At 53.3% G+C, this 14,926-nt stretch overlaps 2 protein-coding genes across 4 annotated transcripts in view; one reads left to right on the top strand and one right to left on the bottom strand.

The window, feature by feature from the left end:
* Positions 1-4,821, bottom strand: part of KYAT1 (kynurenine aminotransferase 1) — a 38,418-nt gene extending 33,597 nt beyond the window's left edge. Inside the window, exon 1 of one of the 3 annotated variants that reach the window (XM_030919483.1) lies at positions 4,712-4,821. Coding sequence is in view for 2 of the 3 variants with exons in the window: in XM_010360899.2 (XP_010359201.1) it covers positions 4,201-4,368 (168 nt within the window). In the remaining variant the exon portion in view is untranslated. Of the gene's footprint in view, positions 1-4,200; positions 4,376-4,711 lie in introns of those variants that run through there. The other 2 variants (XM_010360899.2, XM_030919484.1) reach the window with 2 other exon arrangements.
* LRRC8A (leucine rich repeat containing 8 VRAC subunit A) overlaps positions 4,422-14,926 on the top strand; it is a 40,299-nt gene continuing 29,794 nt past the window's right edge. The window contains exons 1-2 of the mRNA XM_010360902.2: positions 4,422-4,555; positions 8,327-8,433. The gene's annotated coding sequence lies outside the window, so the exon portion shown is untranslated. The remainder of the gene's footprint in view (positions 4,556-8,326; positions 8,434-14,926) is intronic.

The raw sequence follows: 14,926 nt of genomic DNA on the forward strand, positions 1-14,926 counted from the left end.
TTGGTTTGCCTATTTCCAAAGTCCAAATTCTGTCCCCCGAAATCTCCTCTCAGGTAGGTGATGCGGCTGACAGGAGACCAACAGCCCCTTGGGGACAGGAGCCACGTCTTGTCCAACTTCACCTTGCATGGCTGCTTACAAGGGCAGGCAAGGTGACCATGGCTTCCCAGGCTGGCCCCATGTCACATCACTCAAGTCAATTGACACTCGGTTTCGGAGCTTCTCAACAGGGTCACACTTAGAATTTGAGGTGAGTCAGTTCTTCACTGGGGAGATCTATCCGGAGCCTTGAAGGATGTTTAGCATCCCTGGGCTTAAAATGCCAGGAGACTCCCAGTTACTGAGACAACACACATCATGGCACCTCTAGAGAAGGCGTACAGGACTGGGGATACCATGCCCAGGAAGACCAGTCTACGGCATGAATAACCACAGAGGACCAAACCTTGGACTCGGATCAAATGGTCCCAGCTCCACCATAAACAAGCTATGGGACCTTGGTCATGCCAGGCCGCAGCCTCTTGGAGGCTCAGCTTCCTTATCTGTACAATAGGGGTGACAAGAACCCACACAGAATATACTGTGGGTCCTGGCTCACAGCCACCTGTCAATGACAACAAGCTATTAACTTTTTTTTTTTTTTTTGAGACAGTCTTGCTCTGTTGCCTGGGAGGAGCACAGTGGCACAATCTCGGCTCACTGTAACCTCTGCCTCCCAGTTTCAAGCGATTCTTGCACCTCAGCCTCCAGAGTAGCTGTGACCACAGGCACGTGCCACTACGCCCAGCTATGTTTTGTATTTTTGGTAGAGATGGAGTTTTACCAAGTTGCCCAGGTTGGTCTTGAACTCCTGAGTTCAAGCGATCGTCCCACCTTGGCCTTCCAAATTGCTGGGATTACAGGCGTGAACCACCCCACCCGGCCACCAAGCTATTAACATTTAAACCTACTAGGCTTTCCATAAAATTAGTAACCAAGCAAAATGAAAAATCTCTTATTATATAATTAATCCAATTTTTTTTGATAGAAAAAAACAGAATTCCCTGAAGACAAATGTTTGGTGACAATTTGTTGAGCCAATGTTTTCCCAGAGAGAACAGCCTGTCTAAGAAGATCTAACAATCACGTCACTCAGACACAGTCCCCCTGGGCTTAGGAATTGGCAAAGGAGAGAGAAATGACTTCTGGAGTCCAGACTGCAGGTTTCCAGGCTGGAGGGGTTGGTGGAAGACCTGAGTGAGACAAACAGTAGGTATCCCACCACTTATTCCCTCTGGCACAGGACCCAGATTCCAAAACCATAATCTCACTACTGAGGGCAGCTTCGTACATTGAAGGAACCCACAAGAGATAGGCAGATAGACAGCCTCGCAGGAGCCTCGGAGAAGGTGGCATCAGCTTTACAGGTGGGCAAACTGAGGCTCAGAGAGGGGAAATGACTTACTTGAAGTCCCAGAAAAGCACCAGGAGGCCCCCAGCTGCGAGCTGGGGAATGAGGTCATAGGATGAGCATTTTAGAAATTATGCAGGGAGGCCGGGCGCGGTGGCTCATGCCTGTAATCCCAGCACTTTGGGAGGCAGAGGTGGGCGGATCACGAGGTCAGGAGATCGAGACCCTCCTGGCTAACACGGTGAAACCCCCTCTCTACTAAAAATACAAAAAATTAGCCAAGCGTGGTGGTGGGTGCCTGTAGTCCCAGCTACTCGGGAGGCTGAGGCAGGAGAATGGTGTGAACCCGGGAGGCGGAGCTTGCAGTGAGCCGAGATTGCACCACTGCACTCCAGCCTGGGCGACAGAGCGAGACTCCGTCTCGGAAAAAAAAAAAAAGAAGGAATTATGCAGAGAACTGGCAGTGCCATCCAGGAGTGGGATGTGGCCCCCAGTCTCTTCTGGCAGGAGTTACAGTGACTGCCTCATGGCTGCGAACGCTTCTGCATTACTTTATCGCCCCCACCTGGATTATAAAACCAGGCGCCCTACTCTTTGGGGCTTGGAAAGGTTAGTGTGGAGTTCTGGTGGTTGGCACCTAATGCAGGCATTCTCACGCTTCTGCATTACTTTATCGCCCCCACCTGGATTATAAAACCAGGCGCCCTACTCTTTGGGGCTTGGAAAGGTTAGTGTGGAGTTCTGGTGGTTGGCACCTAATGCAGGCATTCTCCGGGAGGAAAGATTCCTGCTGAAGCCAGACTAAATGGGTCTAACTTGCATATTCTTCAATCCTGTCGGTCACCCTCAGTTTCTTAGTGGACGCCAAGGCCAAGTCCAGGGTAGGAGCACATCTCTCCTGGAGTCTCCAGCCTCATTATTTCTCCTTCTGGACATTCTACAGTTTCCAGTCACATTGAAAGTCCCTTCCTTGGAGAAGCCCTTTCTGACTCCACCCAGGCTAAGCCACATGTCTGCCCTCAAGGTACTCAGCACCGGGGCACTCAACTCCAAGGACAGGAACTATGTGCTTGACCTGTTCTCCGCCAGATCCTCAGCCTCTGGCAGCTCACTCAGCACATCGTAGGTCCCCAAAGCATTAGCCCAGATGATCCCGGGAAGCTAAGGGAGAGGCCTAGGAGTCCAACAGCCTTCCTAGGGAGGGAGGGAGACCTGTAGGAGCCCCCTTCGGGCAACTTTCTTAATCTCTCTGTGCCTCACTTATCTGTAAAATGAGGCTTATCTGCGTGTAAAGTACGAAGTGTAATACATGGGAACACGCACTGTCTACAACTGTGGTTCTGGTTGTTCATTTTACAGGCAGTGACATGGAGGCCCATGGAGTACCTGGCAGGCCCACAGTCCACAGGTTGGAAAGAGGTGCCCGAGCCCTGGACTTTAAGCCTGGGCTCTGACCTTCAACGTTTGCTTTTCACACTACACATCATGTCAATAAATAGTTACTGGACACCTGTTGTGTGCCAGGCCCCAAGACGAGTGTTGCGTGACTGACAACAGAAAAAGCTTCTCAGTGTGGAGGGGGAAGCTAGATCATGGTCATCAGTGTAAATCGTCCAGGGTTCAAATTCCAGCTTCTCCACTTCCTGGCTATGATTTTTTTTTTTTTTTTTTGAGATGGAGTCTCGCTCTGTGGCCCAGGCTGGAGTGCAGTGGTGCGATCTGCACTCACTGCAAGCTCTGCCTCCTGGGTTCACGCCATTCTCCTGCCTCAGCCTCCCAAGTAGCTGGGACTACAGGCGCTCGCCACTATGCCTGGCTAATTTTTTAATATTTTTAGTAGAGACGGGGTTTCACCTTGTTAGCCAGGATGGTCTTGATCTCCTGACCTCGTGATCGGCCCGCCTCAGCCTCCCAAAGTGCTGGGATTACAGGCGTGAGCCACCGTGCCTGGCCCTGTCTATGATATTGCTAAGTTTCCTAACCTCTCTAAGGTTCTTTTCTTTTCTATTAAAAGGGAAAAATAAGACCTCCCAACAGAAGTGAAACCAAGCATTGGCTTAACACGTGATGGATGGGAGCCGTGACTATCTTCATCATCTTATTTTTAATTATCTATCTCTGCACAGAGTAGTAAATATCTCGCCCTGGCTCAGGTACCCAGGATCCCAGTTCTCCTGTCGGAGACAACCGCAATTAACAACTTCTTATGCATCTTATCAGACAGCTGGCGCGCACACCCGCAGATACCCCCACCCTCACGCGTCCTTCTACGCAAAGATGGACAGCACCCATCAACGCTGTTTTTTCTGTTGCTTCCTTTTCTAGCCTAAGGTATCTTAGAAGTCGCCCTATATTAGTGCATATTAAACATTTTTCGTCTTAATGGCTGCACAGTATTCCATTGTATGGATTATTTTTTAATTTGGTTGCCGTTACTGTTATTAGCCAGGGAATTTTCGAGGACCCAGCGGGATTCATGGAGCTGCAGAGCTGGAGCCTGGGGACCCAGTTCCAACCCGAGATCTGCCTAGAATTCCCTGTTGTCTCGGGTGCCATCTCCACCTGCGCGGTCGTGGGAGGGGGATTTGGGTGCAGAGAGGACCAGCTCCAGTGTCCGAGCGAGGATCGGCGAGCAGCACGCGCAGTTGATTCCCGCGGGCGGCTCAATCATTCTGAGCAGCCACTCCGTTATACTTAGCAGCGTCAAACTCATTAAGCACTCTAGCACAACCAAGCTCGGAACCGTTAGCAGGCCCTCCCAGCCTCGGCACCTGACCTCGGGGCAGTGACGCTCCGACACAGCTACTCACCCCCGCCTGGGCCGCTCCACCTCTCGTTCCCAAGTACACCCGGTAGGTTGCAGCAGTCCCTGTCCCTTTAAGGGGGCCGAGCCCGGGCTCCGCTACTTCCGCCCCGAAGCAACGGGGCGGTAGCGCAGGGGCGAGAGCGGGTGAAGGCGCAGCTAGAGTTCCCCTCATAAAGATGGCGACGCCCTGGCCGCCGCGTTCGCGCCCGGCGGTGACGTCACTTCCGGGGCGGAGGAGGCTGAGTGGTGCAGTGAGGGACAAACAAAAGGAGGCGCCGGAGCAGCGCTGCGGCCGGCGGCGGGACGGAGCGGCCGGGGCCTGAGGCTGCCTGCTGGGCGGCCGTGCGCGGCGAGCCCAGGTGAGTGGAGGGGATGGGGAAAGGGGCGCGAGCTGTCACCCCTCGAAACCCACTTACACACGCCCTCGGCCAGCTGCCCGGTCCCGGGCGCACGGGGCATCTGGGGCTCTGTCCCGGGGCCGGCCCCCTGGGGACCTCCCGCGGTATTCGGCCTACCTCTGGGCTCCCCAGTGCCCGGGGTCTCCGGGGCACCACCTCTTGCCGGCTCCGCGGCGCGCGAGCCCCCTCCCAGGCACCCCTGTGCCTCCTTGTGCTCCAGAAACCAGGAGTTTCCGCCTTGGCTCCCCCATGTCCACTTGTCATCCCCTGGGTCCCCCAAGATCCTCACCCCTCCACACACACTCTCCCCTTCCTAGAGGTTCCACCTCTGGGCTCTCTCCTTGCCATTTCTTTTCCAGAGATTCCCGTAGTTGTCTTCTCCTGAGTTCCTGGTCCCCTCCTCTTCCCTTGCACCCCTCCTTCCTCTCGTTCCCGATGGGGGCAGTGCCCTGACTTGGGGGCAGGATCCCCGGCTAGCCTCTTGGGGCCTGTCTGGGATGGGATATCTGGGAAGACCGGTCCGGAATCTAAGAACCCAGACCCTGTCCCAGTCCTGTGCATTCAGGTGGCCCCGAGGGCCAGATCAAGTGAGGTCCGGGCCTGGTCCAGCCCTAGGTGAGCTGGACACCCAGCAAACTGAGCTCCCAGGCTGAAGGGGCATAGCTGGGGTCATGGAGTTCATGATGATTCTGCTGCTTTCGCTGACTGTTTCTTCCCCTTGATCTGGACTGGAGTGAACAGAGGTTCTCAGCTGTTGTGATTGTTGCCTTTTTTGGGAAGGAGAGATGGGTCAGGGGTTGTCTGGTAGCCGCCTCCTGATGGAGAGTTGGCTGGAAGGGTGGGTGGTTCCTGCGTGAGCCACACTTCCACTGACTCCTTTTCCCCTGCCCTACCTCAGGAAGCCTTTTGAAAATGAGGTGTGGAGGGAGAGCACCTGGTGAGAGGAAGGGAATTGGGGGAGCTCGAAGTTCCCAAGGGCCTCTTCCACCTCTTCTGTTGGTAGTACTCTTAACCCCTGCCAAACTGTATTCTGCCCTTTGGAGCAGGCAACCTGGCAGACAGACTGTAAGAAGGGGGAGGAGATCAGCTGTTGCTGATACTTCCTGTGGAGGGGATGGGGGAGTGGGAGTTTGTTCAGAGAGACTGGGCAGTGCTGATTGCTCAGTCTCACTGATGTAGCTTCGGTGAAGGTCAGGTCTTCCTCTGGCTCATGAAGGGAGGCAAGGACAGATGACCTGTGCTGGAGGAGGCTGTTGTGGACATGCCAGGGATGAGTGACTGGGTAACTGGTCTCTGCTTCCTTGTTTTCTTGGTCTCTGGGCTTTGGCATGGGGTCTCATGCCCCCTGCCTTCTAGGGACCATAGGGTACAGAACAGGGGCGTAGGGCCGGGCGTGGTGGCTCACACCTGTAATCCCAGCACTTTGGGAGGCTAAGGTGGGCAGATCACGAGGTCAGGAGTTTGAGACCAGCCTGGCCAACATGATGAAACCCTGTCTCTACTAAAAATACAAAAAATTAGCCAGGAATGGTGCTGCACGCCCGTAATCCCAACTACTTGGGAGGCTGAGGCAGGAGAATTGCTTGAACCCAGGAGGCAGAGGTTGCAGTGAGCCGAGATCACACCATTGTACTCCAACTTGGGCAAGAAGAACAAAACTCAGTCTCATAAAAACAAAAAAAAAACAGAGCAGGGGGTGCAGGAAATGTTCATTATTTCCCCCCAGAACTTGACTAGATGTGGTGGTTCTCCATCCCATAGGCACACCCACCAGGAAACCATTTCCTTTGCAAACTCTGAGTGGCTTTTCTGAACTATAGGGGACCCTGGGGATCACCCCCGTGGGTCAGAACTCAGGGAAGTGGCCAGACCCTGGGTTGCTGCCTGGTTTGGCCTGGACCTTGCCTGTAGGAGTTGGAAGGAAATCAGCCTGGTTCCTGACTTCCTCCTCTTAGAGTAGAGGTGATTCCAGGTTTTCACATGGAGAAACGGAGGTACACACTGATGGGCCAAGACCTCTTTGAGATTCAGGTGGGATGGTTGTGGGGCTCTAGAGCCCAGCACACTGTCTCTCCATGCCTTGACTCATTCATTCATTCATTCATTCAGCCATTCTTTAGAAAGTGCCTGTCTGGGGCCTGGGATGGCTGGGAAAACATCCCTGTCCTCCTGAGAACTGCAGTTTGGGAGGAGAGGCAGACCGGAAGACACATAAGTTCTGATACACTATGGCCACCATATTAATGGAAATATTACAGAAGCAGCCCAGAGGAAGAAGGAATTAGCTCTGGGTGGTTATGTAGGGGGTGGTCAGGGTATGCTTTCTAGAAGAGGAGGGACTAGAATAATCAGTGACGGAGTCCAGGGGCCCAAGTTCTGGACCTGGCTCTGCCATGGGGAGGTGATTAGACCACCCAGCCTCAGTGGGTGCCCCATCCTTGACACGGAGGGTAGAGTGAGGAAGAGGTTGGCTTGGATGGCCTCTGTGCCTATATAGCTGTAGGTGCTTTACTGCCTAGTCACCACCACCCCATGTGGAATTGCGGGGTTGTTGACCTACTTCCCATGATGGCAGAGACCATCTTCTATGTCTGTCCTCCCAGCACAGTGCCTGGAACTTTGTCAGTGTAGTAAATAAATACCCAGTGGTAGAATGTTGGAAAAACAGCCATCCCTCCTAGATCAGTCCAGGTGTCTTTGTCTGCCCCTGCCCTCCTCCTTCCTGGGTAACTCCTGCTGATCCTTTAGCTCTCTCTGGTGGCTGGGCTACTGTCCTAGCTCCTGGCTCCCTGAAACCCGTGTATTGTAGTAATCACACCTCTTTCCTCACCCTGCCACCCCTATGCGTGGTTCTGCACAGTGTCTGGCGCATACAGAGTAGATGCTCACTGGAGGCTGGTTGACTGTCGGAGGTGATGGGTTGATTTGGTGTTTAAGTTGGAGTCTGGGCAGAGGCTGGTTGACCCAGCCACCCCGCTGTGGCTCATCTCTTGCCACTTCCCCTCTCTGGCTCTGGATCTTGACATGTCGAGCCCTGAAGCCTTCTCCGGATGCCATGTCTTCTCTCCTCCAGGTAAAGGTGTGCTGTTCCTCCTGCCTGGAATGTTCTTTTTCCAGCTCCTACTCTTAGGAGTCAACTCAGACAACTCCTCCTCCAGAAAGCCTTCCCTGACCCGACTAGTCTGGGTCTAGCGCTTCTCCTGGCTCCCCTGCAGCAGAGCTCTGAGCTCTCAGACCATCGCTACTGACTTGGCACCTCCTCAGTCGACCAGGTTCTGGAGGGAGGTGCTCTGTCAGAACCTCTTTTGTCCACCAGGTGCGGTGGCTCATGCCTATAATCCCAATACTTTGAGAAGCCGAGGCGAGCAGATCGCTGGAGATCAGGAGTTCGAGAGCAGCCTGGCCAACATGGGGAAACCCTCTCTCTACTAAAAATACAAAAATTAGCCAGACTTGGTAGTGCGCACCTGAAATCCCATCTACTCCGGAGGCTGAGGCAGGAGAATCACTTGAATGCGGGAGGCGGAGGGTGCAGTGAACCAAGATTGCACCACTGTGCTCCAGCTCGGGTGACAGAGTGTGACTCTTGTCTCAAAAAAACCCTCTTTTGTCACCCCACAGCCCAACCAAGGGCCTGCTACCAAGCAGGCTCTCAGAAAGTGCTGGCAGTGCGGCAGGTAACTGCGATAGTCACACATGTGCCTGCTGACGGCAGCTCTCGCTTCCTTGTAGGGAGGCGGCGTCCATGGAGCAAAAGGAATGCCAGGACCCTGCCCAGGCAGACGCGGGCCAGCCTCAGCACCGACAGCCGACGCGCAGATAGCAGAGCCGTCCTTGGGGTAAGGACTGGGCCCCTCTCCTTCCTGGCCAGCTCCAGCTCCAGTCAAGTGCCCTTCCCAGCTTGGGGAGCAAAGGGTAGCATCTCTGTCCCCACAGTCCTTTGCTCTTCTTACAGTAGGTTCAGGGCAGAGTGGCAGACAGCAGAATTACTGTCTTCCTTCTCCCGCTGAGTAATGTCTGCTTGCTGCATTCATTGACTGCTAAGTTGTTTCATTGCAAACCTGTTTTTTCTCCCTCACCCCAGAGCTTATCAGTCTGGGTTTTGCTAATGCAGCCTCATGACCACATTTCCCAAAAAAGCGTGAACGACGTTTCCCAAGTGTGTTCCATGAGACACCAGTTTCTTCGGTCACAGTGTTAATTCCGGGAAACAAAGACTTCTTGTTATCCTTGCTGTAGGACTTATCAGAGCCTTGAATGGATTGAGCTGACCACGGTAAGGGAGCTAGCGACTCATGTTTCTCCACACTTATTTGGTTGTGTAGACATCTTTGGGGACTGGGATTCCTTGGCCTGTGCTTTGGAAAACAGTTCCCAGAGGCAGGAGAGTCCCTTGAGAGCATGTGGAGGATTAAATATGTTGACATAGAGCAGGCAGTTGGCAGAGTGCATGTCCTAGAAGGTGGTCCTGAGTCATAGCTGGTGTATGTATAGACGGCTGTATAATTTTCCAAACATACTCAGGTCGGTGATCTCATTTGACCATTTGAGGATGCTTAGGCAGTGGCCATTATCTCCAGTTTACAGATGTGGAAACGGAGAATCAGAGTGAGGAAGCAACTTACCCAGACTCATCTGTAAAGAAGGCAAGGACGGCCGGGCGCGGTGGCTCAAGCCTGTAATCCCAGCACTTTGGGAGGCCTAGACGGGCGGATCACGAGGTCAGGAGTTTGAGACCATCCTGGCTAACACGATGGTGTTAGACGGGTAAAACCCCGTCTCTACTGAAAAATACGAAAAGCTAGCCGGGCGAGGTGGCGGGCGCCTGTAGTCCCAGCTACTCGGGAGGCTGAGACAGGAGAATGGCATAAACCCGGAAGGCGGAGCTTGCAGTGAGCTGAGATCCGGCCACTGCACTCCAGCCTGGGCGACAGAGCGAGACTCCGTCTCAAAAAAAAAAAAAAAAAGGCCGGGCGCGGTGGCTCAAGCCTGTAATCCCAGCACTTTGGGAGGCCGAGACGGGCGGATCACAAGGTCAGGAGATCGAGACCATCCTGGCGAACACAGTGAAACCCCGTCTCTACTAAAAATACAAAAATCTAGCCGGGCGAGGTGGCGGGCGCCTGTAGTCCCAGCTACTTGGGAGGCTGAGGCAGGAGAATGGCGGGAACCCAGGAGGCGGAGCTTGCAGTGAGCTGAGATCCGGCCACTGCACTCCAGCCTGGGAGACAGAGCAAGACTCCGCCTCAAAAAAAAAAAAAAGAAAAAAAAAAAAGAAGGCAAGGACATGCGGCTTGAATCCAGACCCTGGAATCCTGGGCCAGAGTCCTTTGTTCTCTGCCCTGAGGCATCCCTGCCTTTACGTCTCACCTCAGTTTTTTTTGTGTGAAGGAAGGCCTGAGTCTCCCAGCCTGCATTTTAAAAGAAATAGTAATTTTTTTTTTGTAATTACCGACATAGTTGCATATTCATTATATGTTTTTATATTGTTTGGCTATTTTTTGGGGACAAGGTCTCACTCTGTTGCCCAGGCCGGAGTGCAGTGGCACCATCATGATTCAGCCTTGATCTCCAAGGCTCCGGTGATCCTCCTGCCTCAGCCTCCTAAGTAGCTGGGACTACAGGTGTGCACTACTGTGCCCAGCCAATTTTATTTATTTATTGTGGAGATAGAGCCTCTCTACATTGCCCAGGCTGGTCTCGAACTCCTGGGTTCAAGAGATCCTTCTACCTCGGCCTCCCAAAGTGCTGGGATTATGGGTGTGAGCCACCATGCCAGGCCTGTTTGGATCTTTAATGTCATCTAGGAAATGAGTCTCCGCTGATTACCGTCTTCAGAGGTGTGAATGGGAAGGGGTATATTCTTCCACATCTATTATTACCATTTGCTTTTTTTTTTTTTTTTTTTTTTTTTTTTGAGATGGAGTCTGGCTCTGGCTCTGTCTCCCAGGCTGGAGTGCAGTGGCCGGATCTCAGCTCACTGCAAGCTCCGCCTCCCAGGTTTACGCCGTTCTCCTGCCTCAGCCTTCCGAGTAACTGGGACTACAGGCGCCCACCACCTCGCCCGGCTAGCTTTTTGTATTTTTTTTTTTTAGTAGAGACGGGGTTTCAACGTGTTAGCCAGGATGGTCTCGATCTCCTGACCTCGTGATCCGCCCATCTCGGCCTCCCAAAGTGCTGGGATTACAGGCTTGAGCCACCGCGCCCGGCCACCATTTGCTTATTTTTATATAAATCTGGTCATGTTTGAGTTGCTGATTCACAGCTTGCTTTTGTTTCATTTAATGATATCCCCTGGACCTCTTTCCCATGGAAGAGGTAGATAGAGCTGTGTATGGTCCTGGCAGAATGCACACCCTCGAGCCCCCCCGCCGGCCCCTCCCCTCACATGCTGACAGTTTTGAGCTGTTTGGGCATTTACAGCAGCAGAGGGAGGTGGGACCTCTTTCCCATGGAAGAGGTAGATAGAGCTGTGTATGGTCCTGGCAGAATGCACACCCTCGAGCCCCCCGCCGGCCCCTCCCCTCACATGCTGACAGTTTTGAGCTGTTTGGGCATTTACAGCAGCAGAGGGAGGTGGGAAGTGCCTGGTGTGTGATTGTGTCCACTCTCCTGTTTATGGGACAAGGTCAGCCAACTCCTGGCTCTGCCCTGTAGGAGTTTCCTGTTGGTTTTGAGGAACTCTGTCCCCTGGAGAGAGGGGAGGCCTGCACTGTAGTCTTTCATGCTGGGCAGCGCTGAGCAGGAAGCAGCATGTCCTGCTTGTCAGATCATAATTCCTCCTCCTTGCCAAGGATGGTGTGGAGTGAACCGCATGGGCCGGCCTGAGGGGTTTTGGCCTCCACCCACCGCCTGGGTTCAGGGGACACACATGAATCAAGCTGAGACAAATTGAGTCTGAGCCATTGTTTTCCTGAGCCCGGCCCTTCCTGGGGACAGGAAGGAACAGGAAGACCCTGACTCAGTTTACCCTTGCTGTCTCTGGAGGAAGCATTGGTTGTGGTCCTTTTGGCATGCTCTTTTCAAGTTTTAGTTCTGAGAGTGGGAAGGTGAGGAGCAGGAGGAGGGCCCACCCTGCTACCTGGGTCCAAAGATGCTCTCTTTTGGGGTATAGCTGACCTCAGGAAGGGTTTGGGCAAGGAGAGTGTACAGGCGTGGCAGCCTCATTTTGTGGGGCTGCGAGAGCGTCTGGCAGGATCACGCTGGGAGTGAGGTCTGTGCTGGAGCTCCTGACATCTCACCTGTGTTTTTCAGGCTCACTGTCCTGTTGCTGTCCCTCCCCCATGTCACTTCCTCCATTCTTCCCCAGGAGTCTCTTTTCTTTCCCATACACTGCTTGGGAGAGAGCCGCAGAGCTGGCCACTCCACAGATGGTGCTCAGCATCTCTGGCTTCTCCTCCTTCCTGCAGTAGCACCTTCACAGTCCGTGGTCATCCTCAGCACCGTGTCTCAGTGCTAAGCCGCATGCTGGGATGCTGCATGCATTTGTCCATCTTATCTTCGCCACAGCCTTGTGTGTGAGGTTGCTTTACCATTTTACAGACCAAGGCCCAGACAGACCAAGGCCCAGAGGGATGAGGTTTCTGGCCCAAAGTTATACAATGTACATGTGCCAAAGCCAGTACTTGAACCCAGGTTGGTATGGCTTGGCAGCCAGGGCTTTTTCTACTTCACTCTCCATTGCTCCTTTTCTCAGGTTCCCAGGCTTTTGGGGCCTTCAGAGTCACCTGGGAGCTTGTTTAAAATGCTGTTCCCCTGAGCCCACCACCACAGAACTGCAGAGTCTGCCCTGGAAGGTTGGCCCCAGGAATCTGCACTTTGAAGATGCCTCCCCAGCAGTTGTGAGACTGGTGGGCTACAAACAACCCTGAGAAGCACTGACCAGAGGCCACTCTTTCAGCCTTAGTCCCCATTGTTTACCGCAGAACTCATGCCCTTGGTGTGGATGCAGGGCGGAGCTCCCCACAGGACTGGGACTGGACAGCTGGTACTTTTTTTTACTGTTTTAATTAATTTTTTTTTTCTTTGAGATGGAGTCTCTCTCTGTCACCCAGGCTGGAGTGCAGTGGTGCAGTCTTGCTCACTGCAACCTCCACCTCCCTGGTTCACGCCATTCTCCTGCCTCAGCCTCCCGAGTAGCTGGGACTACAGGCACCTGCTACCACGCCCGGCTAATTTTTGTATTTTTAGTAGGGATGGGGTTTCACCATATTGGCCATGGCTGGTCTCGATCTCCTGACCTTGTGATCCACCTGCCTTGGCCTCCCAAAGTTCCGAGACTACAGCCGTGAGCCAACGTGCTTGGCCTATTTTTTTAAATTTATTTTTATTTTTTTGAGATGGAGTCCTGTTCTGTTGCCCAGCCTGGAGTGCAATGGTGCCATCTTGGCTCACTGCAGCCTCTGCCTCCTGGGTTCAAGTGATTTTCCTGTCTCAGCCTGCCAAGTAGCTGGGATTACAGGTGTGCACCACCATGCCCGGCTAATTTTTGTATTTTTAGTAGAGATGGGGTTTCACCATGTTGGTCAGGCTGGTCTTGAACTCTTGACCTCAGGTAATCCACCCTCCTCGGCCTCCCAAAGTGCTGGGATTACAGGCATGAGCCACTGCACCCGGCCAGACAGTTGTTTTTTAGTGGCTTCATTTTGTGTGTGTGTGTGTGTGTGTGTGTCTGTTGGGAAGGCAAGGGGCTTAACCTTCCCTCCTCAAGGGCGTGTGGGGCTGAGGTTTCTAGAAGGGCTTTTACTCCCGGCCACAAATGTTCCCTGCCATCTTCCAGATGCATTTCTGTTGCGTCTTGCATCTCGCAGCAAGTTCGTCTACATCTAAACGTCTCTTGAGGGCTTAAAACCTCAAAATTAAATTGCTTGCTGCAATCTAAGCCTCACGCCTAAAGCGATGTTCCACTGGAGTAAAAGTGGCTGTAAAATTCCACAGCTTTCACATGCCACCTGGACGCCCTCAGAGTGCATCTGCCAAACCTGCGCCCTCTGACGGGCAGCATGACAAACGCACTGACCAGCAGTGGGGGTGGTGGGCGGGAATCCTGGCCCTGCAGGACACCTCGCATCTCCCAGCTGACTCCATGGGTCAGGATCACTGGAGGTAACCCCCTTCTAGCCCAGAGAGTCAGGTACCAGGCAACTCACCCTCTGTCAGACCCTCTGGTCCTCCGCCTGACCTGCCTAGGGCTTGGCCAGTGCCCAGTCCCCTGGGATCTCAACAGAAGATGCGTCTGCTGCCTCTCTAGGGTACTGGTGGCCACATTTCATAACCTGTCTAAGAAGACAGTGCTGGTGTTCATAACAGGTTAAGTCCTGTAAACCGTATGTGGCCAAGACTCCATGTGCAAATATGAGTGTTGGCTGGACGTGGTGGTTCCTACTTGTAATCCCAGCACTTTGGGAGGCTGAGGTGGGAGGATTGCTTGAGCCCAGGAGTTCCAGACCAGCCTGGGCAACATAATGACCCGTCTCTACAAAAATAAAAAATACTAGTCTGGGTGCAGTGGCTCACGCCTGTAATCCCAGCACTTTGGGAGGCCGAGGCGGGTGGATCACCTGAGGTCAGGAGTTCAAAACCAGCCTGGCCAATATGGAGAAACCCCATCTCTACTAAAAAATACAAAAATCAGCTGGGTATGGTGGCATGCACCTGTAATCCCAGCTACTTGGGAGGCTGAGGCAGGAGAAACGCTTGAACCTGGGAGGTGAAGATTGCAGTGAGCCAAGATTGTGCCACTGCATTCTAGTCTGGGCGACAGAGTGAGACCCCGTCTAAAAAAAAAAAAAAAAATTAGCCAGGTGTGGTGGCATGTGCATGTAGTTTCAGCTGTGTAGAGGCTGAGACTGGAGGAGACTGAGGCTGAAGGATTGCTTGAGCCAAGGAGTTCAAGGTTGCAGTGAGCCGTGATCGCACCATTGCACTCCAGCCTGGGCGACAGAGCAAGATCCTGTCTCAAAAAATATTAAAGTGGCTTGCCTTCCAGGCCCCTCTGACCCCAGGGCCCAGACTCAACACTGCCTTCTGGCCCTAAACCCAGAGCTAGGCTCCCTTCCAGAGCTTCCTTATAGCGGTACCTGTGAGACCAGAGGCATCTGAGTGTGGCCTGATGGGGTTCCCTGTAGAGCCCTGGTTTCCATGTACCCCTAGGGAAAAGAGGGTCTTGTCTCAAGAATTATCTTCAAGGGCCTGGATCCCAGGCGGGTCCAGGAGGCCCACTTGCCCTTGAGGCAGGTTGGCACAATGGGAAGTCAGGCTTGGGGTGCGTCTTCCCAGCTCTTCCTAGCCCTAGTGGCCTTGGGCAGGTTACCAAACTTCTGTGGGCCTCAG

Source organism: Rhinopithecus roxellana, chromosome 16, assembly GCF_007565055.1.
Source record: "Rhinopithecus roxellana isolate Shanxi Qingling chromosome 16, ASM756505v1, whole genome shotgun sequence".
NCBI lineage: Eukaryota > Metazoa > Chordata > Mammalia > Primates > Cercopithecidae > Rhinopithecus > Rhinopithecus roxellana.